This window comes from Lepidochelys kempii, chromosome 10, assembly GCF_965140285.1.
Source record: "Lepidochelys kempii isolate rLepKem1 chromosome 10, rLepKem1.hap1, whole genome shotgun sequence".
Lineage (NCBI taxonomy): Eukaryota > Metazoa > Chordata > Testudines > Cheloniidae > Lepidochelys > Lepidochelys kempii.
In genome coordinates, this window is record NC_136389.1 from 25,512,078 (window position 1) to 25,539,173 (window position 27,096).

The 27,096-nt window shown below is 41.1% G+C and overlaps 1 protein-coding gene across 4 annotated transcripts; it reads right to left on the reverse strand.

Annotated features, from left to right (window-relative positions):
* Nucleotides 1-450: 450 nt before the first annotated feature.
* HAPSTR1 (HUWE1 associated protein modifying stress responses) lies at nt 451-26,915 on the reverse strand. Of its 4 annotated transcripts, none has more exons than XR_012161153.2 (5): nt 26,419-26,911; nt 25,337-25,417; nt 19,506-19,781; nt 3,303-3,689; nt 451-965 (listed from the first exon to the last, which is right to left on the reverse strand). XR_012161153.2 is itself a non-coding variant. In XM_073362478.2 (5 exons), the coding sequence occupies exons 1-5, from the start codon at nt 26,642-26,644 to the stop codon at nt 930-932; spliced, it is 681 nt and encodes a 226-aa protein (XP_073218579.1). In that variant the 5' UTR covers nt 26,645-26,911; the 3' UTR covers nt 451-929. The 4 variants fall into 4 exon arrangements, 3 of the variants coding, with proteins under 3 accessions (XP_073218579.1, XP_073218576.1, XP_073218577.1); XM_073362478.2 differs by having other exon boundaries at nt 3,628-3,689; XM_073362475.2 differs by having other exon boundaries at nt 451-3,689.
* Nucleotides 26,916-27,096: the final 181 nt, after the last annotated feature.

A 27,096-nucleotide genomic window follows, 5' to 3' on the forward strand; every position in this document is an offset into this window, starting at 1 on the left:
CTTAAAGTGTTTATTACTCCAGATGGATAAACCACATTTCAGAGTAAAAGTATAAATGCAGGACTTCAGTTGCAGCCAAAAAAAATACCAAACAGTTTTTGCATTATTTTATTTTAATATAGCTCTAAATTTAAATTTTAATTTTAGTAAAATGCAAGCGAAACTCAGTAGCCTCAGTGCAGGATGTCCTGTATGTAAATTGCTCCACACGTTCATGTTAAGTTTTGTTTACATGGTGACAAGACAGGTCAATTGTATGAGTTAAGTAGAGTCAGAGGAGAAAACAAAATATAAAGCATCCATTTCCCCCAAACAAATCAGGTCTGAATTGAATGTTTACTGTACAAAAGAGAGAAACTTGCTTCTTGCTCAGATAGAGTGCCTGAAAGCAACATTCCACAATTTGAGTTTCCTACGCTGGCACAAGAAATAAGTCTTCAAAACCATGGGTACTGGAATTGAATGTTTATTTTTTTTAAAGAAACAATCTGCTCTCCTTCTGTTTATCAGGTGAATACATGCATTTTAGGTCATTTTTGGGAGGGGTTAACATTTAAAGAACAAGTAACATTTGGGGCTAAATGAAATACCAATGGAAGATGGTAAAAATAAGTCGTCAAATATTTAAGTTACAAGCAAAAAATATTAATGCAACCAGTTAGATATTAAAGCCTGCTTTCTCTTACCAAAAAAAATGGCACAAATCAAAAAAGCTTGATGAATTTAGTTTAAATGGTACTAAATTGAATGCAAAGCTTCAAAGCATTAACTTAAACAGAGGCATTTATTATTCCACTTGAAAAAAAATTAAAACAGATTAGGCTCCATGTGTAGTCATATTTGGATAGATTTAAGCGTAAGTCACATTTAACCCAGTACTTTCCATAGCGTGGAGCTCCAACATTAGTATACTACATGTAGTAACTGTCTCACATCAAGAAATCCCAATGTTCGGCATCAAAGATCTAAGGAAACAAAGATATCCTAAATTGGTTTAATTGCACAATTATGAACAAGTTCAATTAATAAGTGGAAGGGGGCTTCAGAATGTTTTCATCACTGAGTGGCACATTTGTCTATTCAAGGCTGATCGTGACACCCACCTGCTGTTTCTATTTCATGGGTAAGAAATACCTCTGCTTATATCCTACAAGTAGGTCATTTTGCAGAATTAAAGTTGCTTTAACATCTTTTCTACTGTCTTACAATCCCATTTTACAAGTCAATCTTGGTTTAAAATGCAAAGTCTCATAGAATTGAAATTAGTTCTATACTTTATAAAAGAATTATAAATATCACACAAAGCCCTATGGCTTTAGGTCAACAGTAGTAACTTAATTGTACATACACTGGCAGCTTTTTTACGTGGTTTGCCATTAGACCGCAAACAGATTATTAACTATTTTTTTTTTATTTTATTTAAAGACTCTTAGATGGTTCCATGAACTGCGAACTTTTAGCACAGTACTATGGAACTGTTGAAGAACTCCTGAACCTGTTGATTTATATACAAATTAAAAACAAAATCATTCCTCTTAGAATATATAAAGATGGCCTCCAAAATTTTTGAAAAATACAACATGATGTATCCTGGACTATGCCCTACCTTTGATGGAGAACTTCTTTGCTAGAAGACTTTTTATCATAAAAAATAGAAACAGCTGTAACCCTGCCTCAGCTGCTCAGGCAGGAGAATGTAAACTAGTAGAATGTAAACTTACCTTAAATTGCTTAAGCATACACTCACTTGTGGCCAAGATATATTAGAACAGAGTTCAAAATCATGATCTAAGTTAGGCAGAAAACTAGAATAGAATTTTCAATATGGTGGTTCTAGCATAGCCTGGCCTCATCCATGTGTTAGATCTCTGTTTAGCTGCAAGTGAATGTAAGGCAAGCTTAAAGAATGTCTGTTTTCTATTACAGTGTGGATGGGGCCTCCGGTTCAAATATTCCCTCCTCCCCATCAAGTCAGCAGCTCTTCATCTCCTCACCTCTCCCTATTTTAGCCCTCCTCATAAGCAGAAGCTTTTGAATAAAAGTTCTTCGCCACCAAGAGGAAATCAAGATCAGATATTTCTAAACGTAAAAAAACTGTTTTAACTTAGAAATTGTTCTCCTTTAAGTAATGAGTTTTTGAAGTGTCTGCACTTAACAGTACTGATTTGCAGAGGGAGCATCTTTGATCCACACTTGGCTTTTTGGATTGAAGTTTAAACTGTGTAGCCAGTTTTCAACATTACATATTCATCAGGGCATTCAGTTAAAGACATTGTAAGAAAGCAGGTTTTATCTTCATCCAATATGTTATCTTGCATTTACTGAAAAGAAAGATCTTTTCTTCAGAATTAAAACTAGAAGTTATTGTCTTAGCACTTGGCAAAACCTGCACATCACTTCATCCTAAAGATGATGTCACACACAAGCTAGTCACTCCAAGCAGTTTCCGTAAGTGACCAGAAATCTTGCTCATCAGCAGACAGAACACAACCCTTTTCCAACTGTTCCCCATTCCCTCACCTCCCACCCCTCCCCAACATGGGCAATTACTTCACACAATGTAAAATGGGATACGGTTGTACACAATACCTACCCTTCACTAATACTGAACAAAAAAGCCTATTCTCAAATTACAGGACATCTTTCTCTAAATTTAGGTCAGCAGTGGTGCAGTCTGCACTGTTTATGTTTACAAGGATAATACCAGTAAGTACATATATGTTCTTAAACTGAAAATGTAAAACCCTATGAAGTTAATTGGGGAAAAAGTTTAATATTGCTACTTCAGAGCACTAAAACACACAAAGTGAATCCAATAAAGATCCTTGTATTGATTCAATATTAAGTATTAATTGCATGACCATCATAGCACCTCTTTACATTATCACACAATCACCAGAATTATCAACTGCTTTTAAAACTAAAAAGGGCACAGTCCAATATTTATAACTTGCACACTGTTACTATATAGAAACTAGGTGCCTTATACAGTGCTGCGAAAATGGAAGCCTGCAGATTTGACAAAGATGCCAAGTCATATTTTAGACAATTTCAGTCAAACTGGCAATACTGTTGAAGCAAATACTCAACACAGCAGGAAATAAGGACAAAGCATTCTATAACCAAATAAAACATCTGATATTTCCTTTCCCTTTAAGAATACAAGTAAGGTCACTTTTAGCCTTGGAACGGATACATGTTCGCCTATGATGATCTTGCTAACTACTACACAATATCTGATGTCCTCTGCTAAGAATATAGTTTAAGAAAGCCGTAGTTACAAGAGGCATCTACTGTAATACCTAAAACTTCCTTTATGGCAATTATTGAATTCACTTGTCTTAAACAGTGAATATGGGAAGATGGCCTCATGTTTCCTTTTCAATAGTACTCTGAGGATCAAGTGGCTTTCAAGCAGCATGGTGGGTTTGAAATTTTTGCAGTTTAGATCATTCGGTTGCGTTTATGAGTTGGTGAGTCTGTAATGACATCGCCACACTGGGCTGAGGTACGCTTTCTAGTTCCACCATTGTCCAAGTGGAGTGCCATTTCTTCTGATATGAAAGTGTTCAAATCAACATCATGGAGTCCATTTCTCCTACGACTAGCATTGGAACCACTGCTTACGTGAGTGGGAGAGCCTGGGGTACTTGAACGAACGCTTATACTAGCCATTGCACCACTAAGTCCTAGAAGAAAAAGAAAGAAAGAAAGTTAAAAAGGCAATAATGCAAGACAGAAGATGAGCTAGTTTCCTGTACATTTCACTGAAGTTTCTGTAATATGCTAGAAAATTCATAGGTCAGACACATTCCATTACCACTTGTATATATGTATGCCTGTGTAGGCACTGATAGTCAGCCCCTTCTCAGCATATAGTGTATTCGAGCACGTAGAGCTGCTAAAGTTGCTTCCTATGCAATGCATATGAAATTAGCTGTTTACAATCTCATGATAGGCATCAACCACTGGTGAGGAAAAAAACCTGCTTCACCCAAATCTAGATATATGAGCGTATAGACAACCTATCCTGAAGTGCGTGCTTTCAATTTAAGCAGTAATCCATTTAAAAATGAACTATTCTTACTATGTAAGTACTTTAACTATCCAGTTCGAGACTGTCCTAGTAGTAAGTTTCTAGGGCATTTGATTTTGATCTGACTTGCCCTAACTCCCAGAATTACTCATACAAGTTGGAAACAAAAAGCTACATTTTCATTCGTTAGGAATTGTGTTGATATGACAAGACGTTTATACAGCCAAACTGAACAAGATTCCAAAAGTAGCAAAGCAAAGTTTTTACTTTAAAGTTGCTTATTCTTAGAAATGCCAAAAGATACCACTAAAGTTGTTTAAACAAGGCCTTAACTTGGCTGAGATGTCTGAATAAAGCTATGCAAACGTTTTAGAGATGGGCAAGGTACCTGTGACAGCATTTTGGATACAAGATTTGTGAACCATTTCTAGGTTGTAATCATTAGAACTTTTCCGTTTTCAGTATCTGAATTAACACTATTTTACTGTTGAAATATTTGTGACTGTTCCAGATAATTACAGCAATATTCAACAACGTTCTCTGTTACATAAGGACACTAGAACATATTACTGCAGTGTAAGAATTTGGCAAAAGCAGAGAGTGTTCTAATACATGATCAGCCCTAATATGCTTGTGTGTTCCCACAGAAAGTATGAATCTACCAATTCTTTCCCTACAAACTCATTGTCCTGATAATTTCAAGTTAAGATAAGCAAGTGCTCAGATTCATGACACCTTGTTATTTCAAGAGCACTTAGAAGGGAGTATAATTCACTACACTGATTGCGAATCAAATGGAAGCTGTGAACAGAGAACAAAATACAATCAATATCATGTAGAAGAGCTTACTCAGGTATATTGGCAGAGCACAAAACAACGCAGCAGGAAAGAAAAGCAGCCAGCAGAACCAGATTGTCAACACACATCACTTCTAGCAAGAGGAGGAGTAAAGAAGCTCCTCTTGCTGGAAGTGAGAGTCTCATCCACTTGTTACAAAGAGTTCAGTATAGGATCTTGAATATATAACCTAGATCTGTATGGTCAACTTACAATCTATTTGGGGTATTATATCTGCCTACTTTTTTTTTTTTTAAAGTCAAATTCCCAAAGAAAGTCTGCCTAGTGTTGCTGCAAGCAGCCCATACAAACTACCCTGAAATCTGACAAATGCATTTAAAATAAACTTAAATTTTGTTGAATAAATTAAGTTTCAAGTGTGCAAGGTTCATTAATTTTTTAAAATTAAATTTAGACAAGCTTTAAAAGTTCATTTGTATGTAAGCTTCCTACGGGGTTGTTTTCACAGCCCGATGCTGCAAGACCACCAGCTTAACAAAAGTTCTCATTAAAAAAGGAAAATACAGGACAAACAATAAATAAAGTACTCTAAGTGCACCGAGACTCATGGACATTCATGCTACTGAAAGCTAGAGTGAAGTGCATTTAGAGTTAAAAACTAAATTGCTAGATTAGGTGCCAGCATCACAGTACCTGCTTTTCCCCATAACACAAAAGTGAATGATCAGTAAAAGCAACATTAAAATAAGGTGATGCATCAGACAGGAAAAGGAAAACAAGTCAGCACTTTGAGGTCCATTTCTAGTTGCCAGAAACCCCTTTGCGAGAGAACAGAGATAGGGAGATGGTATACAAAAGGTGCAGTGTGGTGGTGAGAGGAGAAACATACTAACAGGATAACTAACCTCTTGTATGTTAATGCTGAACAAGGGCTTAAATGCTGCAAGCTGAGTCCTATGACCACAAACCAGCAATAAAATCAATGGGGCTCCCTCACAGAGCAGGTTGTAAGAATAGGTTAAGAATTCTGACGTTCTTCGTGGAAGCTTGTGTTTGTTTAGAGCACTAGTAAGTGCTTTTCCCAAACACATATCTAAAGCAAGATAAAAATCCAAGACATCCCCATAGGGGTCCTCTGGGCACTACCAAAATATCACAATTAAATAATGCTTTAATTCACAGAGTCACTGGAACAGACATTTTGCAAAAGCAAGACAAGTCTTTAGATTTTGAAGATATATTTAACACAAAAATAAGATTTGTTTTACTATGACTACCACCAAAGTTACATAACAAACCTTTTTTGAAAAGCACATAGTATTACTAACAAGGAGTGCAGGGCAACATGTGTGACGGTGATGCTTTTCCTGCTTATGAATTTACAACTCACATGCTGTCATAAATTTGCAATTTTTGCAGATTACTAGAGAGCTACTTCTGGGGGCATTCTGCGCCAACAAATAAATTCCGCGCACAATATTTTAAAACTCTGCACATTTTATTTGTCAAAACAACACTACATAATCACACAAGTTTCAATTATTTTGGTAATTTATTTCAAAATACCTGTCAGCAAGTATGTCTGTGACCATACAGACACAAAAATTCCCCCAGAAGTAGAGTGTTAAAGAAACCCCTATGATAACCCAGTTCCTGTTTCTCTGCCACCTTCCCCACACCAGAGCCCAGCAGGAGGGCCAGATACCCACAACCCCTTCCTCCCAGAGTACAGCCACGCCTCCCACACCCCACCAATACTCCTGAACATCCTCTCCCCCGAGAGCCCCAGCCCAAATACCCCCCTTCCCCCTCCAGGGCCCAAATACCCCCCCCCTTTTCCCCCAAAGCTCAGCCACAGGATGGCCCCCCTTGCCCAGATATCCACACCCGCTACCCCCCCAAACACCCATCCCCTCCTAGAGCCAACTGCAGGGCCCACAGCTCCTCCCCCTCAGAACCCAGACACCTGCCCCCTCCCCTCCCAGAGCCCAGCCATTGGTCCCTCTGTGAGCCCAGACACCCATCCCCTCGCCTCCCAGACATGCCTTCCCCTCACTGCCCAGACACCTGCCTCCTTCATTTACACACACACACACACACCCACCCTCCCCCCCCCCGAGCCCAGGGATCCAGAGAGAGAAACAGACTGATGCTTGGTCCCAGGATTGTGTGGAGTTTCCTGTGCGCCGCCCTCTCCTTCCATCAGGGCATGCTGGGAACTGCAGCCCCCAGGAACCCTCTAGCTCCCTCCCCTCCACAGTGTCTTCTATGTGAGAGTTGGGCTCTGCTGGGTCGGGCAGCCCCTACTGGCAACCAACTACACTGCAGCCCATTTCTATGGGAGAAAGAAAATTCTTCATGCACAATGTTAATTTCTGCAAAATTCTGCACTGCGCAGAACTTCCCCAGGAGTATACAGAGCCTGCACTATTAGTTATGTTGGTTAAATAGTCACAATACTGATTGCATGACTGATGCAACTGATAAGTCTAAGTATCAGAGCAAGTTTCTTGTGAAGTTCTTAATTTGCACCATGTTGGTTAAGCATTGTAAGATTTACAAGCTAAAATACAAAATGATGAATAGAAAAATTTTTAGTGTTGTCTCTGATATAGAATACCCAAAGGATCCTGAAAAAAGATCAAATGTTTCAAATTTACAACAAAAAAGTTTGCTATTTGCTCCACTCCTCTTCTAAGGCTTGTCCAATATACACGTTCAGCATTAGTTCACGTAAATGGTCATCAACTTATGACACTTGTCCAACTTACTATTATATGCAACAACTATGGCAGCCAACAGACTACAGCACTTTGACCAGTCAAGATTCACTTGTGAATTCAGTCTCGCCTGTTTGACTTGTGCATGTAATAGAGGAGAGTGAACATTTTAAAGCCAAAGCTTAGTGAGCTCAAGGGCCAGAACTGAAGCTTCTTTTAAGTTGGTATTTCTGTAAGGACGAGATTGAGGTTTAGTTTCACACACCATTATCAAGTGTTACCTTTTTGAAAGAGGTCTGTCCAAGTGACAATTAAACAATTGGATAAAAGTGTTTTTATTTATTTTTTTTAAACAGATACGTAGCCCAGAACTGAAAAGCACATTTGTTATGCCTAAAAAAAAGTTTTTTTGTTTTGTTTTTTTTTTAAAGATCAAGGTTGTGAAGGTTACAGTAGTGCCTGAAGCGTACACTGAACATCCACCTTACTTTTCAAGAGATTTAGATAAATTTGTATGAATGGTACATTTAAATGCCCATGCAATAACCAGGACACATTTAGAAAGGTATTAAAATGAGACTACAAACAGGCCTGTAATTAACAAGGACCGGGGAACCGATTTTGAATTAACTTCTACAAAGAGAAAGAACACTGGAGAGCAATGATAATGTATCACAAGATGTACTTTATTAACTGTACTTTAACTTGCACTACTTCATATCAAATATGCACACTGTAGTGTATTTTGTAATAATGAGATTTAAGAAAGCTTTAATAGAGCACTCATTACTAATTTTGTCTCAGTTAACAGAGGCTAACATTACACACAATTTAATCCTTTTACTCAGGGTAAGCACAGCTCATTGTTCTCTTATAAATTGCTGTTCTGGTGACTGTTGTATCACAATTTAAAAAGCTATGTTACCAAATTCAAATATAGAAAGTTTAACAGATGCATTGTAGGGTAAGTTACTGAAATGGCAAATTGCCATTTCGTGGCAGCTGGATGTTTGAAGGAGGATGTCAGTATTATTAACAGAATAATACTTTAAATTCAACAAGAAACAAGACATTGTAGAGCAGTGGTTTTCAAACTGTGGTCCATGGACCCGTGAGGGTCCGCAGACTATGTCTAAGGGGTCTGTGAAAGACTGTTACCATAGAACAGTGGTTTTCAACCTGGGGTCCACACGTCCATTAAAAAATTGTTTAGGGGCCCACAAATTAAAACTGTTGTAGGGCAATGACCCACAGTTCAGATAAGACAATCCTTGTGTGATGAAACCATTCCAATAAACTAAAGGTTTATCTTCCTTACTGTATCAGGCTCTAGTTTTCAGCGTGCTCCTACTAAAAACACTACCCAAGCAACTAAATGGCTTAAGTGATTAGACTAACAGGAACAGATATTAGATAGAAGTAGTGAGAAGAAGAGAACATTAGTAAGGAATATAAGCTTTGTAGACATTTCACTATTATAAGTTCTAGAGTAAGGAATAAGCTAACAACTTTTTTTAGTGTCTGTGCTTGTAACTATATTTCAGCCACACAAGGTAGGACATTCAAACAACCTTCATACATGCTGTGTGTTACATTAGAGGGGACCTTTCATTGCATGATCAATGCTGGACAATCACCGTTTAGCACAAGAACTGCATTTTAAGTATTGGAGAATTTGAAGCATGATTATACAAACAATCGTAGTGCACACAATAGAGAAACTAAGAAAAACATAAAGCAAGAAGATTTTTTCCTCTTCGTGCTGCATCAAGACTGCATTTTTGAAAACTTCTGCTTGCTTTTGCATTTGAAATATTAGGCTGAAACTTCCTTCTCTTTATTGAAAGGCTTGAGATTGAGTAGCAGGAGCTGTACCACTTTAGACTGAAATTCAGCATGCCCTTCCCCTCAATTTAGGGATGGAAGAAGGAAGAGGAAGAGTTCCAGGGTTAAGTTACAACGCTTGACAACATTATTCAGATTTTTTTAACTGTTGCCAAAGTCTTCCAGTGAAGACAAGAAAGCAATACTAGTATTTCAAGTGCAAGTACAGTCAAGAGCCTTTTTAGAGTTTAATATTCAAGATGCATATATTTAGCATGAAAATCCATCTCAAAGCATTAGCGGAAGCTGCAGTACATTAAAATTTGATGGCTGCTTCAAATAATTTCAGGTACAAACATTGAAACCTTACACATTAGCAAATTATAACATGAGCCTGAAATGGTTAACTAGAGAGGATATGTTTCATGAAGGAACTCCAAGTGCCATGCAGTAGAATAATGGTTTCCCATCTTTCATGAAGTTCACAAAAGAAGATTCATTTTGGAAGAAGTGGTCCACTGGGAAATATTAACTTGTAACTCGAATGCAGATGACAACCAGTAAAGTCTCTGGACCAGTGTGAGAACCACTGTAGTTGAAGGGAAATAATAATCAGCAGCAAAATAGGAAGAGGATTTAGTTTAAGTAGCAATTACTGGAGTCTTCTGGATAATTTATCCAAGTTCCAGAGAAATTTTGGTTTGTTGAGATTAAATGTCCATTTAAAAAAATAATTAAGTGGAGACAGGAGGAATCATTATCTGAAGTGTACAATGGAAAGACAGGATCCATTGTCTATTGCTACATATAGCCACCTATTTACTGCCCCTCCCTACAATGCAATCCATGACACCAACTGCAAAAGTAAGATTTCATTCTCTATATAAGGCTGTATCAATCTATGTTAATGCAGAAGTGTCATACCAATAGTAAATACTCTCTACTCCACACATCTTATTCAGTACTGGGAAAACTGATTGAAACTATAGTAAAGAACAAAACTGTCAGACACAGATGAACATAATTTATTGGGGAAGACTCAACATGGTTTTTGTTAGAGGAAATCATGCCTCATCTATTTGAGTTCTTAGAGGGTGTCAAGCATGTGGACAAGGGGGATCCAGTGGATATAGTGTACTTAGATTTTCCAAAAGCCTTTTTGACAAGGTCCCTCACCAAATGATCTTAAGCAAAGTAACTTGTCATGGGACACGAGGAAGGTCCTCTCATGGACTGGTAACTGGTTAAAAGATAGGAAACAACGGGTAGGAACAAATGATCAGTTTTCAGAATGGAGTGAGGTAAATAGTGGTGTTCCCTAGCTGTCTGTACTGGGACCAGTCCTGTTCAACATATTCATAAGTGATCTGGGAAAAGGGGTAAACAGTGAGGTGGCAAAACTACTCAAGACCGTGAAGTCCCAAGCAGACTGCAAAGAACTATAAAAGGATCTGGAAAGTGAGACAAAACTGGGTGACTAGGCAACAAAATGACAGATGAAATTTGATGTTGATAAATGCAAAGCAATGCACACTGGAAAACAGAATCCCAACCATACTTATCAAATGATGGGGTCTAAATTAACTGTTACCACTCAAGAAAGATCTTGGCATTATTGTGGATAGTTCTCTGAAAACATCCACTCATATACAGCAGCAGCCAAAAGAGTGAACAAAATGTTGGGAATCATTAAGAAAGGGACAGATAAGACGACAAACAATATCACATTGCCTCTCTATAAATCCAAGGTACACCCACATCTTGAATACTGCATGCAGATGTGGTCACCCCATCTCAAAAAAGATACTGAAATTGGAAAAGGTTCAGAAAAGGGCAACAAAAATTATTAGGACTATGGAATGGCTGCCATACGAGAAGAGATGAATAAGACTGTGACTTTTCAGCTTGGAAAAGAGACGATTAAATGGGGATATGATAGAGGTCTATAAAATCATGACTGGTGTAGAGAAAGTAAATAAGGAAATATTATTTACTCATCATACAAGAACTAAGGGTCACCAAATGAAATTAATAGGTGGCAGCTTTAAAAACAAAAAAAGGAAATATTTCTTCATACAACGCACAGTCAACCTATGGAACTCCTTGCCAGGGGATGTTGTGAAGGCCAAGACTATAACAGGGTTCATCAAAAAAGAACTAGATAAGTTCATGGAGGATAGGTCCATCAATGGCTATTAGCCAGGATTAGCAGGAATGGTGTCCCTAGCCTCTGTTTTCCAGAAGTTGGGAATGGGTGACAGGGGATGGATCACTTGATGATTACCTATTCTGTTCATTCCCTCTGGGGCACCTGGCATGTGGCCACTGTTGGAAGACAGGATACTGGGCTAGATGGACCTTTGGTCTGACCCCATATGGCTGATCTTATGTTCTTATGACTACAGCACACATTAACTCTGCCCTTCCCTTTCAACCCACTCACCTGCATATACCTTTACCAAGTACTATTTGCTATTGATGTTTTGTATTTTGAGGGGGAGTAGTTTACTACACAAGTAAAAGGGTGATGGAAGGCTGGCATCTCTAGCAGGCAAAGTTACACATCTTTCTTATATACTAGAGAAAGAAGCCAGAGTGACCTTTTCAAATGGTAAGGGGATTTTGGTTGGGGATGACGTGGTGCCTAGATTAAATCATCAAGTAACCAGGTTAGTTTTGCTATGGTAGTATTAGGGCTAGAGCAATTAAAACATTGTTAGAAGGTTTTTGGAGGAGTGATATCCATGAATTTAATCCACTTTATCAATGTTTCCCTAGATCCTTCACTCCCATTACTCTGAGGCTCACTGCATTTGTTCCAGAAGAAGAATAGAGGTGAAAGAATCCCAATCACTGACAGACCCAGAGTTACTCCCTTTTGATGAAGTACATTCAGAATGGAGTAGCAGAGACTGCTAAAACTCTGGAATACAGTATACACTGACCATGCATTTACCAATCAGAGCATTACAACTGAAGTGGCTTGAAAATGAATTATTTCAGCCAGAAAACTCAGAAAACTCCAATGTCACATGCAGATCCCCCATAGACAAGGGTGCTACTTTACTATTCTAATAAATCAGAGAAAAGCAAAGCTGCAACAGAGATCCTGTGGCACAGGGTAAGATAGCATGGCAAGCATGCCATTCCTACTCATTTTGTGGGGAAAAAAACAGTGATAATGCATTGAACTCCTTAAGTACAGTATGTTGAGGGAGTTGTGATTAATTAAATGGTTCTAATACTGGTCTAGGGAGCATACAGTGGTAGTCACAGGATGCTGGGTACTCCCCTCCAGCTGCTTCTAGTTTTTCAGGGTCTTCATTAAGGAGCACACGGATGCTTGTAGAAGTAGCTAGAAATAAAGAGCCAGTCTTCAAATAAAGAGTAGCTGCCTCTACTAGGAACTGCTGCCAGACAGAGGAATCAGTCACTATTTATTTTAGGGTTCTGTATAGTTCCCACCACCATACTACTGGTTCTAGATTGAGAGGAATGTGGAGGTGTTAGCATCTGGGAAATAAGTAGGTGGGTGGGGATGAGGGGGTGCACAAGGAGACCAAGCAGCCATGTGGAAGAGAGCAAAAGGAGTTGAAAGGAGCACAAAGGGAGACGACAGTGTGTAAAGACTATATGCTATGCTACGCTACAATATAAACTTTTCTAACATTTCCCCCCATACACAATAGCCTTAGTTATTACAGGAACAGTGATTGCATGATCACAAACAGGAAGGTACCTGGTCCACTAACATTAATGTAGGTGTCCTCTGAGAAAATTTGAGTGTTCCTTGTCTTTCACAGGAGATTAGTAGTTCAGGAAACAAGGGGAAGACCAAGTAAATTTCTACTTCTCGCAATCTTGTGACTAAGTTTCTTTACAGAACAGGTGTTCTAAACAGTGGCTTGACAGCTTCAACTGAAAACTGGAATACACATGCAGAAAGCAAAGTTGTGGAAGCACGCATGTGTAATTAGAGAAAGCACACATATAAGTTTTGAAAATTTGGCCCTACACTTTTCTTGAAGCTTTAAACTTGTTGCAAAGGAAATCTTGCAACAGGATCCAATATACTTTAAAATAGTTCCACCATAAAACAGCGCCTCAAAAGAATGGCCATACGGGGTCAGACCAAAGATCCATCTAGCCCAGTATCCTGTCTTCCAATAGTGGCCAATGCCAGGTGATTGTACAGATGGAATGTACAGAACAGGTAATCATCAAGTAATCTATCCACTGTCGCCCATTCCCAGCTTTTGGCAAACAGAGGCTAGGGACACCATCCCTGCCCAACCTGGCTAATAGCCATTGATGGACCTATCCTCCACATGTACTACACACATCCCCATAAACGCCACAAGTTTTTGCTTTCTGTATTAATTTACAGTTCTTGTCATGCTTCAGGAAAAGCCAATCTGGACATCAGTTTATGTCAAATAGTTAAAATATACCAACAGTTCAAGTAGCTAAGCCATTCCCATAGAGAGGGAGCTTAAGCAGGTAGCAACCTGCAACATCACATTTGGTTTTGTGGCAGTGTTTGACTCTCTTTGGGTTAATGTAGTTTTTAAAAGTCTACCTTTAGCACACTGTATGAATTCAAGTGTACTGATGCTCAAAGCAAGGATTTGGGAACAAATTAAGGGGTTCACTGGTTCATGATAGCATGTTCTCTGACTCCAGAATTTTTTTCATCTTAAATCATAGAATCTTGCCTATGCAAAGCACAAGTTGTCTTGAAGGAAAAGTTACAGTAACTAATGCAACTCAATGATAATACATAAACAAGTTTTCGAGATGGCCTGTACTTTATTTACCTCATCTTAGCATTGTACAGTACCTAACTTGATTTCCTTTTACATCTGATAAGACACTGGAGTAGTTTCGATAAAACAATTCAAAGATATGGGGCTTGTCTTCACTACCAGGGAGATTGAAACTGCTGCAATCGATGCAGCGGGTGTTGATTTAGCGGTTCTAGTGAAAACCTATTTAAAATCGATGTCAGAGCACTCTCCAGTCAAGTCTTGTACTCCATGTCCCAGAGAAGAGTAAAGTAAATCAACCAAAGAGCATATCCTGTTGATGCAGCACAGTGAAGATAGCGTGGTAAGTCGACCTAAGCTGTATCGACTCTAGCTATGTTATTCATGTAGCTGAGTAGCGTAACTTAGGTTGACTTACCCCGGTAGTGAAGACCAGCCCTAAGTAAGAACTGCTCCACTTTCAGAGATTTGATAGACTGCTTCTCCTGCTTTGACTCAAAATCTTTGTTTTTTACTGCAGAGGCCTAACCTCTAAGTCAAGTCCACAAGAATGCCAGCTAAGAAATCTAAGAGCCCTGTCATATCTCACATATTAAATTAGTAGAGCTGGGGAGAGAAGGGAGATCAGTGGATTTTCACAGGTCTTTACAACACTTGCGAAGTTGAACACTGTGCAGGAACCTGAACCGTCTCTCTTCCCTACGCATTTTGAGTAGAACTGCTCACTTTCCCAAGACTAACCCATGGCTACAGGATGTATATTTTTTGGAAGCAGAGAAAAGAAAGCCCTAAACAGATTCAAACAGCAACTACTCAGACACTTCAAACACCTTCCTACTCCTTTGTTCACACAGCTTCTCCCTCTCAATGGATTCTAAACACAGAGATAACTTCACAGATGTATCACATAGCAAAGATAACTCCATAGGAATCACTGTCTACACTCGAATACTTAGTTATCTTGCAGACTCTATGATTTGCTCATATAAACCAAAAATTAGCCAATCAGAAGAACTGTAGGACTGATTCCCACTTCTGTGAAACAGACATTAAAAGACAGTTTCTTGAAGTGTCACTTTTTAATAAAGTATTAAGTACAAACATGTACTTAATGTTTCTTATGTGCACTTCTGTGCTCTTTGTTGGTCTACAAGTGCTGCTTTTCAGCAAGCTTTAGCAGAACAAGAGACAGTTGATTATACACAAGTCTCAGTGACCAAAACTGCATATAATATTCCAAATCTTGAAAAACATCTGAGTTTTGGAAAGAGTCTAAAGATTGGTAAGGAGAATGATATGGAAAGTGACAGATTCTTGAATTCTGTCAAACGTATTCAGACAGAAGGAATTAGAGGAAAGCAGTCATTTTAAAAAGACTAGGTAAACACAAACCTGGTCACCAGATGAATAATGTAAGATAGACTGTCTGAGGAAGAGACAGAAAATGTGTATCAGAAGGAACTAATCCAGTGGGTGATTGACTTGTAGAGTTGTACATAACAACTGAAGAAGTGGAAGGACATTTCTAGATATTTAGTACAATTGAAGAGTAGGGGCAGCCAGACAGGAACTTGATGAACTTTTTCATAGTTTCTAAATTATTTACTCCTGGGGGAATTCTGCACTGCTGCATGCATGCAGAAATATTCTCTTTGCTTTTCTGCAGAAAATTGTTTCTGTGGGGACGCAAAGAAGCTTCACCAGTGCTCACTCACTCCTCCCCGGCAGTGTCTGTGGCAGTGTCTGTTTGGGCAGCCAGGGGAAAGTAAGTCACCCTGTGGTCTGGGAAGGGGTGGGGGATGACGACTGGGGATATCCAGGCCAGCCAGGAATGTTAGTCCCGGCTTTGGGGGGGTGGGGTGGGGGAGAGGAGAAGACAGAGATGGAATTTCCCCTTTCCTGCACAGAGCAGCCTGGGGCTGGGTCAGATCAACCTCAGAAGCTTCCCCTAGCTGGCCTGCCAGAAGCTCTGAACCCTGGGAGGTGGGAGAGAACGACTTGGCAGGGGTTTTGGGTGCAGGTGGTGAGGCTTGATGGGGTGTGGGTTGGGTGCGGGGAGGTTCAGATACATGGGGGCTGGGTGGACAGGGGAAGCAACTCCCCATACAGCGACTGCCTTCTCCCACTTCCTGGCCCCATCACTCCTCAGCAACAGGGCGAGGGCTCACTATACAGGAGCAGCTCCCCCTGTCCACCCATACCCCTGGGCATCTGTACCCGCCCCCCCCATACCAAGCCCCCCGACAGCCTCATTCCCCAACATACCCAGAATCAAGCCTTCCCCTGCATTGGGAGCCCCCACACCCGTACCCCTGCCCCATTAACCCCCAAGCAGCTGCACACTTACCCCCACCCCACCAACCCTCACTCCCCCACACCATTAGATGCCCCCCACAGAGCCCTAACCTTTACTTGGATTCCCCTGCAGAGTCCCATTCCCTCTGCATCTGGCACTCGGGCTTGTTGGGGAGTTCATCTAGATCCACCCTGCACCCAGACCCCCCCACCAAGCTGCCTGCACTCAGACTGCACAACATAGAACCCTGGTACTCAAGAGATTTGTGCACCAAATTAAAAAATTTAAAATTCTACATACTGTTATTTTGCCAAATAAATTAATATAATCACACCATTTTCAACTATTTGCTGACAAATATTTTGAAATTACCAAAATAGCTGAAAATGGTGTGATTATATTGTTACTGTTATTTTGACAAATAAAATATAAAGAATTTTAAAATAGTGTGCAGAATTTTTAAAAAAAATTGCAGAGTTCCCTTTTAATTATTAAAAGATACTATTACTTGCTCCTAAAGCAATGTAACTATTTTTTGCCTAGTAGTTATTAAGTCTGCCTGCATAAATCCTAAAGAATGGCACCTAGCAGGCATGCAAAATAATTCAGCCACCTACATGATGTAACCACCACCGCCAGAATCAGACTGCCACCCTCATCTCCAGTTGCCCTGTAACTTATTAATATGAACAGTAACCCAATTATTGGTGTGTTTACTATACAAATGTTGGTTTTGTTTAATTGGGGCCATAAGGGGGGAAAAAACCTAAGGCCAAAAGAAGGGTTCCAGCTCAGCTGCTTCTCCACAAACACTTGAAGGTTAAGAGATAATGTCATTACAGGAAGAGGCCCACACACAGAGATCAAAAAGGGACTCTCTCAAAAGGAAAGGGAGTTGTTATGCAAAACCAGAGAGACCAAACATTTTGTATCTTATTATCTTGGCTGTGGCTTTGCTATTGGAATTCTTTCAGTTTATAACCAAGTCTGTAGTGTCACAGCACTGCACTCTTTTTAAGTATCTCAACTGAAGATGCCAGCAGCCCATTATTTATTTCCATGCACACCCATTTCCTCCACCTGGTCCTGCTTCCATCTCCCTAACTCAAGTTTTAATTTATTCAGTCTCACAGGACTTATTTTGTAATTTACTTGGCCCATCCCATCATTCTATAGTTTAAGGACTCTGCTCATTTGTGTTCTCATCAAGATTTTAGAAGACCCAAAGAATGGAAAAGGTTTAGGATGCTTTGAGTAGAGAAGTCATAACACTGGAGATGCTGGGATTGTTTCACTCTGAAAGGATGAAGACATGAAAGATGAGTGTATAAATTATCCATTGTGAATAATTTTTAATTAAGGTAAAAGGTGAAAGCACTTAACAGCCAGCAATAAAAAGCAAGTAACCATCCATTTAGGTACGAGAGTATTAGAACATGGACCTTTGTTAAAATTAAAGCTACCTACGAGAAAAGTTGTAAACTGATTCCTAGTAAGGGCTGGGAAAAAAAAGAAACCAGCTCCTAGGTTTTGGGGGCCACACCAAGAACATTGGGGGCCACATAAAGTTTAAATGCCTAAATTGTGTACCTGAATAATTTCTCTAAAGCTAACATCACACTTTTAGACAGTAAGAACCATTCCTCTGACATACACCCCTGAATCACATTATCTTAATGAAAAAAGGAAAGGAGTACTTGTGGCACCTTAGAGACTAACCAATTTATTTGAGCATAAGCTTTCGTGAGCTACAGCTCACTTCATCGGATGCATACTGTGGAAACTGCAGAAGACATTATATACACACAGACCATGAAAGCTATTACCAGCTGGAGAGTGGGGTGGGAGGAGGTATTGTTTCATGGTCTCCGTGTATATGTCTTCTGCAGTTTCCACAGCATGCATCCGATGAAGTGAGCTGTAGCTCACGAAAGCTTATGCTCAGATAAATTGGTTAGTCTCTAAGGTGCCACAAGTACTCCTTTTCTTTTTGCGAATACAGACTAACATGGCTATTACTCTGAAACCTGTCATTATCTTAATGAGAACTCCTAGAAATAAAAATGGCAGCTGTGCAGTACTAGTAATGGCTTCTCTCAAAACGCTACAGCTTTTCCTGTAAGGAATATTCTCCTATGAGCATGGCTCAAAAGATGCCTTCACTAGTAGGGCAGGGAGCAATGAAAAGCTGACCAAAGTTTGATCGATCCACTCAAGAACAAAGGCAAATCACTTGGCCCATTCCTGACCAGTCAGGATGCTAATCATACCAGTGAAACTGAGAAACTGACTAAGCAAAGCAGCAGTACATTACTAAAAAGGAACAGGTAAGACGGAGTGTTGGCCAATTAAGAACTCCCTCTTCCTAGGAAAAAAGGCAAAGGGACAGTAAGGGTAAGACAACAGGCTCCCCAGAAGCAGAGAGAGGAGAAAACAAAACTGCCTTCCAGTGACTGGTTAAATCCACGTTTCAGGAGACACCACAAACTAAACATGAAAGGTGCCATCCACTCTTCTACCAATGGGTAGGATCAACGCTTTTATAAAAAGCCTGTTTCCTTTCCAGAACTCAGGTAAGTATGGCTTTTCAAAAGCATGTTCCAGAAACTGGTTCTGAAGATACAGACTGCACCCCATCATCAGACCCAGCACTGATCAGTAAATGACCGGTACATTTTTTGCGTCCTTTCTTCAACATGAAATCATTTTGCTGAAAGAGGGTGGCTACAAGTGCATCCTAAACTCACTTTACAAGACCACTGCTGCACAAGATACCAATTTCAAAAAATCATTTGCTCCTTAATGCAGAAAAACTTTTGCCTGCACTTAGAATTTAACAATTGTACCACGTCTTAGCAATTAACTAAGCTGTTAATACCACATAACCCCTTCAGAGCAAGTGAATAAGTGCCTTTACTCTAGGATGCTAGATACACTTCCTCTCTGGTTACACTGTAGCAAAGGGAGCCTCAAAATAAACCCCAAAGCTTAACAGGAAGGTATGCTCCTCATTTAGGATTCCCACCCATCTTTAAAGAAGAAATATTGAAAAAGATTAATGTTACCATGCAGAGCTATGGCTTCACGGAAGGGCTGCAAATCAGTCTCTACAGATGAGCTAGTTTCTGTTGAAGTAGCTCGGTTAGGGGATACTACAGTTAGTCTTGGGGGAGCTCTAGAGTTTCGTGGAGGAGGAACTTTTCCACATAGGAAGCTGATCAAATCTTCTCTACGAATAGTTCTTCTGCGTTTTTTAACCCAAGCTAACACATCCTTATTGCGACGCTGATAGCCAATTTGAATTCCTACATCAAAGCTTCGTTGATGAGCATCCACGCTTTCTGAAAAAAAGAAGACAAAGAATGTTCTTAAGTGTTGCATCTGAAGCAGAATAATTAGTCTATTGCTTTTTCATTCATAAGGGTTACCATGTGTCTGATTAGACAAAAATGAGACTGCAAGAGACCACAGTCCATCCCAGTTCCCTCATGTTGGGGTTCAGAGTAACACTTTTCCAACATCTTCAAGAGACACAATCAAGACAAACATTGGTATACACAAGCTTAAAAGTTGCCTTCATAGAAGACAGTTTATATTCTATACATATTAAACTGCTAAGCAGGGGTGGTCTCTTTTCAATGTTTGCATAGGACCCAACACTGCAGTTCCCAATCCCAACTTGGTGTTTATGGTGCTATCAGAAGTATTTGCTATAAATAAGTGAGGATGATTATACTCAGGTTTTGATGTAAAGGGTCAAAGAGTTGTGTTTAAATTGAAGTAGTTTAAAACTAAAGCATTAACTATGGTATTTCAGCTGCATCACTACTTAACAGTGGAAACTTTGAAGAGATCATCAAATCTAAAGTCAATTTAAACAAACTGAAGAACAATTTCTGGTATTACACTTGAGCAAGTCCCCCTAATGAGTTTTGGCTTTTTATGCTCCCTTAAAGTTATTCTCTTCCACTGAATGGAAGAATATCCACACGAACTAGGGAAACAAGCCAAACACCAAGTGTTATCACACAAAACCTCTTGTCCTTCTGCTCTAGGTAAACAATTTTCAGAGGTGTGATTTCTTTAGAAAACATCCCTTGAATTCAAGGCAGCCATGCATAACTAGTACTTTAGCAATGTTCCAAGCTTCATTTTTTGTAAATTGTCTCATGTGGGACATCTTGTATTATTCCCTGACTAATTATATTCATGAATTTATAATCCATGAAGGTATATTTTGTAAAAGCCTTTCATGCCTTCTACTTGCAAAGCCCAGTACAAGTTTAGTGCACAAAATCTTAGGCTGGATCTCACTCAGATATTAGATCTCCTATGAAGCTGAATTTCATTCTGGATACTGACGTGAGTTGTCATGCTGTGCTTCCCACTTTGTTATTTTCTAGTAGATCCTTTCAGATCATTTGATCCATTTTAAAGGAGTTCCTAACAACTCTAGCTAATTAGACTAAGAACTACATCAGTATGTTACTGAGATCATAGTCACATATTACATAGGACATATAATGTTCTGTACTCCTTAACTGTGTTCATTCTACTGTTTCTGCCACAGCAGTTTCTTCTCAGTGCTTTGCCAACAGTTATTTCAGCATATGAACAAGTAAATAAGACACCATGTTTGCTCTTGCTCCATAATGAAGACATGGAGCTAAATGTTGGAAAGTCCACTCCAATTTCTTTTACTTAATCTTCCAGAAAAAATACATTTAAGAACTTGGCAGTGTTCCTTAATTGAGTGTTTCTGAAGCTTTGGTGTTTTTCCCCCAGATTGGGGAAACACTAGTGAACAGAGTCCTATGCCTAAACCATGTCAATATCGCCTTCATACTTGTTTATTCAAACAAGGTTTCTCACTGAAACAGCATTATACACTATTTACCTGCAAGCCAGCTTCCAAACTGCCATATTATATTTGAGAATCAAGGTCAGTAGAACAATCATTTAAGATTTGTTTACAAGGCACCATTACCTGATTCGTGTATGTATGTATATATATATAAAAAGTGTTTATTCTGACCACAACCAGTAGGAATGCTTCAGCCCATCAACCGAGTTTAAAAATCAGCAGCACTTCAAACTGCTTCTAGTTAAAACTTTGGGACATGGTATTTGCCTAGTATGTTTTGGATGTGTTTAGTGTATAAAGTGTAGATATAACACAAATATACAATTTCACATCCTTTATAATAAAAATATTTGAAGTGGTAAGCCTATGAAAGATTCCTCCTCCATATTAATATTCAGATGTCCAAGTCTGATAGTTACTATTCAGACAGGATGCTCAATTCACACTGTTAAAAGGAACACCAAAAAGATTATAGTTATAGAAACAAGTAACTTCTCTCAGTTTATCATGTGAATTTGACAGTATTTTGCCTGGTCAAAACCACAGTATTTATGTTGATTTTATCACACAACTAAAGAAACATTTTTGAAGACTAGGAAAATATGAGATTACAAAAGCTGGTGGAAGGACTATGATGCAGATCTACTTATAGAAGCTACTAAGAACTCTAAACTAGTTTTCAAATTGACAGTGTTCCTTCAATTGCTTGCCAGGATCACCTTCAAACACAGAAAAGTAGGGGGACAGAACAGAGTCCACATAAAGCCATCACGGTTAAGTGCCATCTACACTAAGAAAAGTAGTCTGTTGTGGAGATCCATTAACAATGGGTGACCACGATCTCCAGTCATATGGTGCTGAAGGCATTTAGCTGCTAGTGTAGATGGGACAAGCCTTGCCTTCATTTGGAAGAAAGCTGTTTTAATATAGTATAGACCAGGTAATTGTAGTTTTAACACATAGCTGATCTAGATCAATCCTACACTCCCCTTAAGGTTCAGCTCCATCAACTAAGACTACAAATAACTAAACTTGTGTTAAAACTGATTTGTCTAACCTAACACCTAATATCCTAATGAACATATCCCTTCTTCCTAGTGAAGTCATGGCCAACAGGATTTCTAGACATCACATTCCAAAAGGTCTCTAGCACACTTTCTGGAATGGTACTGAAAAGTTGTGTCCCCTCTGAACAAGCAACCAAACCATTTTCAGGGCAAACCAAATAGGATTTGGAGGACAGTTAGTGAACAACAGCCCATTTTCTTTGTTTAGATGGACATTTTGTCATTAGATCTAAAAAAACCTAAAATACTCTTGGTGCCCAGTGCTGCAACTGATTGGACAATATGTACAAACAGTGATTAAATGCTAAGAGCTGAATCAAGTTTAAAAGTGAAAACTATATGCAGATAAATTGAGGCGTGAAGGAGAACTGAACAGATTTGAAAAACATTGTTTTATTGTTTATTCAGATCTCACTAGGGCCAGATCTCAGGGAAAAATTTTTTTTAAAAAGATGCCAGTAGTTTGTTACCAAGTAAAAAATGGGTTTAAGTACATTTAACAGATGTTCCTGATGTAGGCAGTTTGAGATGCTTGATTCATCATACAATATTCCTTAGATGACTTTTTTGCAACTTCGTATGAAGCACACTGCCTCCCACACCTTTGATAGTAACCACAATAAACCAAGTCTTAAAGAGCAACAAGAACGATTAGAACTTTTTAGTATTACATCAGTGTTTACCATTCTACCCTGCTAACTCTCCTTGTGCATAGCTTTATTCAGATGGATTCTGTCCCCTTGAAATGTAGGCAATTTAATGTAGTCCATTAAAAAGACAGTTTTAAATACCTGAAACACGTTGCCTGTGTGTCTTTTTACAAGCCTACTTTGACTCCCCCCCCCCCCCCCGCCAAGGTAGTCCTGGTCTACACTTTAAGTTCTGAAAAATTCACACCCCGAGCACAGTAGTTAAGCCAACTTCATTCCTCACATAGAATTCTTCCATCGTCCTAGCTGCATCTTTCATTGATCTCGCTACTGCTGCTCCAAGAGGCTGATTACTACTGCTGCTCCAAGAGGCTGATTACTGTCCTTGACTGAAACACCCCTTCCATCAAAGTAACCATCTATGCTAAGGCAGTACAGAACCCATAGTGTAAACATGGCTGCAGCCAATAAGACTTCATAGAGGAAGCACTGAAACTGACTTTTGACAAAGGCTGTGAAATACACAAGAGACTAAAAATACTCAGTAATTTCCACTGCTACTTGGAAGAAAAACAGGTAAATGTTTTCAAAAAGGTTTGTAATTTAATGACTATCAATTTATCATGTAATCATTTAATTTAAATGATCTCATTCACGTGAGAGCCAGATCATTTTAATTTCATGATAATATATTTTCAAGTTTTTCTGTTACATAATCATGGCAGAACAATGCCATAAATTTATTTTTTCTTGCAAAACTTTAAATCAAATTCTTAACTGAATCCAAGAAGTCCTTCCTAAAGTGGGGAGGTGCTCTGAACAGCCACAATAATCGATAATAAGATTCCAGTTTATCAAAATTCACATATAGGCAGTAGATATTCGAGCCAGATTATAGCTCTGATTAACACAACAGCTCCTATTTATCAAGTAGTGATAGATGATAAAGTGGAAGCTCCGCTGCAGTTTGACTGTCATCAGGGAAATATGGCTGATTAACACTTAGTAGCTGCCAAGTCAAAGCCTAGGACTAGTGTTTCTGGCTATTCCTTCAGGCCCACATTCCATTTGTGGAACTACATAAACAGCAGAGATTACAACATCAATTTCACTAACTCTTCATGGATGGTCTACTGTAGATACAGAGAGATGTACTGTATATGCATTTTTCCAAAGGAGAAGCAAGTCTCCAATGTAATGGTTACACATCTACTGTTTCCTCCCCATTTATTACTGCATGGTGAGAAGCCTGATCTGTTCTCAGATATACTACACTGCTAAGCTCAGTACAGTCATTTAAAACAAATCCATGGATTGACAAAATCAGCCAAGGGCTAACAATCAAAGATAAAGCATGCATATACGTGGTTCCATGTAGAATTCTAGACATAAAGAAAAACAAAATCATGCAAGAACAAACTCACTCAAGCAAAGGGGTAGTTTATTTTAGGGTTCTCCTTTTGACTCATCACCATTAGGGAACAGACAGTAATGAGAGCCACACTGCAATAGTTTGCATTGTTCAGAAGGCTGATTTGGGAAAGTCACTGAATGTTTCTGTTCCTAGCAGGATCATTCTGCAACAGTGACCTATAAGTACCTTTTCCAATCAGAGGCTAGAAATTGATAGTTAAACTCAGTGTATCTTTGTAGAAAATCTAAGTGTCATGATACTCTGTCAGTTACAGTTGAGGAACAGCATTTTTGAAAGAGTTCCTAATCAAACTGCTAAACATGACTTTACATTTTTGTGCATCATAGGTGTCCAGCAGGTTCTGTTTGTACATTACAATATTAGTGAAAGTTAAGGTGTCCAAAGGGAATCGGGAAAGTTAAGTAGTCACTAAAAGAGGTAAGCATTAATTTAACGGATACAGGTAAGAGATCTAACAAAGAATGAGCATCACTGTCCTATAACCAAATTTCAACATTGGCAGACATTAAACCTTACTTAAAAAAAACCCACACACACAACCTCTGAGGTTTGCATCTGGAGCATGAAGTCTGCCTTTCAACCAACTTATTTTAAACCTGCAAGTTATACAAAGGTATCACTGTCAAATACTATGCTATGACCCGTTGTACTCCTCTCCTGAGCTTATCAGAAACACATGCACATGTTAAGAGGTTCTTGTGCAAGAGCCCAGGAGTGGAACAACTTAAGTGAGTCACTCACATGAGCCAAGAAGAAAGTTAGTTGCTGCCAAACTACAGTGGCCAAGGAAAGGTTACAAGATTCAGGAAGCAGCTTGGATTTCATGAGTAAAGCCAGCACTTGGGAGCAGGGTGGGGATAGCACCCGGGCCAGCCCTTACCTTTGTAGAGGTTGGTGACTGCAGTGGCGGCATTCTGGAAGGGGACCCAGAGGGAGAGCCCTGGCTGCTGGCACACCCGGTCTGCAGAAGTGGAAGGACACACACGCTGTTTATTTTGGAGGCACTAACACCGAACGGCCATGTTAGGTTTCGCCATTTTGTTCAGCCTCCCGGAGACAGCCCGGGACCGGGGTGTGGCTAGGCCGACCGCGCCCGCTTCCCGGAACCGGGACAGGCGATGGTGCCTCAGGACCGCCGGCGCAGCGCCCTGTCCTGCCCCCTCCCCTCAGAGCCCAGTGCACAATGGGGCCGGCCCCGCGCTCGCCATTTTGTCGGTGCCTCTTCCCTGGGCTAGACGGCAGGAGCCGCCTTCGGGAGGGCTAGGTCCCCAGCTCTCCTCCCCTCGGCTGCTCTGCGGGTCACCAGGGACCCCCTCTCACCCTCCCCCCCTCCGGGGTGGGTCTAGGCGGAGGGACCCAGTCCCTCGCTCCCCCCGGCGGTCGCTGAGCGCTGCCGGGAGTCTGCTCCTCCCCTCACGCCAAAGGGCCCCCTCGCCGCCATCCCGGGGCCGATCCCTTCCACCCCCCCAACCCCCGCCATTTTGGGCGATCTCTGGGGAGGGGCCGGGGCTCCAGACACGGCTGGAGACAGGAGCCGCGGAGGGGGGCCGAGGGCGGCGGGTATCCCCGGGGGCGACCCCTGCTCCAGGGGGGCTGGAAGGGTGATTTCCAGGGCAGCGGCGGAGGCGGCGACTCCACCTTACGCCATTTTGTTTTCCCCATCCGCCTCTATGGATCTGTGCGGAGCCCCCGCGCCTCACACTGCCCGAGGAACCCCCTCCCCCCACCGCCCCTATGCGGAGCCGCGTCCCCACCACACCCCCTCCGGCTTCCCCTGAGGCCTACCCCGAGCGCCCACCCCCTCCCCGCAGGATTCCTGGCTCACTCCTCAGCCAGCTTCTCGGCGGAGCCTCCCCCGCCCCCGGTAGCGCTGCGTCGCGCCGCCCCTCATCCCCTATGCTCTACGGCTGCCCCGGCCCGGCCTACGCCACGCTGGGCGCCCCGCAGGCCTGCCCCGCTCACCCTTGTAGAGCTGCGCCACGGCGGTGGCCGAGTTCTGGAAGAGGTGCCACAGCTTCTGCTGCTTGTGCTCGGGCTGCGCGGCGGCCGCCGCCTCCTCCTGCAGCTCCGGGGCCAGCGCCTCCTCCTGCTCGGCCTCGGCCAGGCACTGCCGTTCCCACTTGCTGAACCAGTGCTCGGGCCCGTGCTCCTGGATCTCGGCCTCGCCCTCCTCCTTCTTGTCCTCCATCCTCCGGCCGGCTCAGCTCCTCCGCCGCCGCCTCGCCCAGACCCCCGTCACTCGGCAGCGCTCGCCTGCCCTCTCCGCCGGCGGAGGCCGGCCGGCCGGGCTGCTGCTGGGGCCGGGCCGCTCCTACCTAACCCCCATACTCTCAGCCTTCGCTCTCCCAAGCACCAACCTCTCCGCCGGCTCCAACCACACTGAGCCGCAGACGCCGCCCCAATCCCAGTAAAACCCCAGGAAAGGCAGCTGCCGAACCTGCTGTCAAATAAGACCCGCCCCTCGCTCTCTCACTGGCAGGCTTAGCTCCACCTTTGCCGGTTTGAGTGGCAAAGCCCACATCCATTGGATAACTGCGTGCCCATCATCAAGCCAGTGTCACAAAGGGGCGGGAAGAGGGCCAAGATTGGTTACGACACCAAAAGCTTCTACGCAAGCGCAAGAGGGCTGCGTGCTGTGCG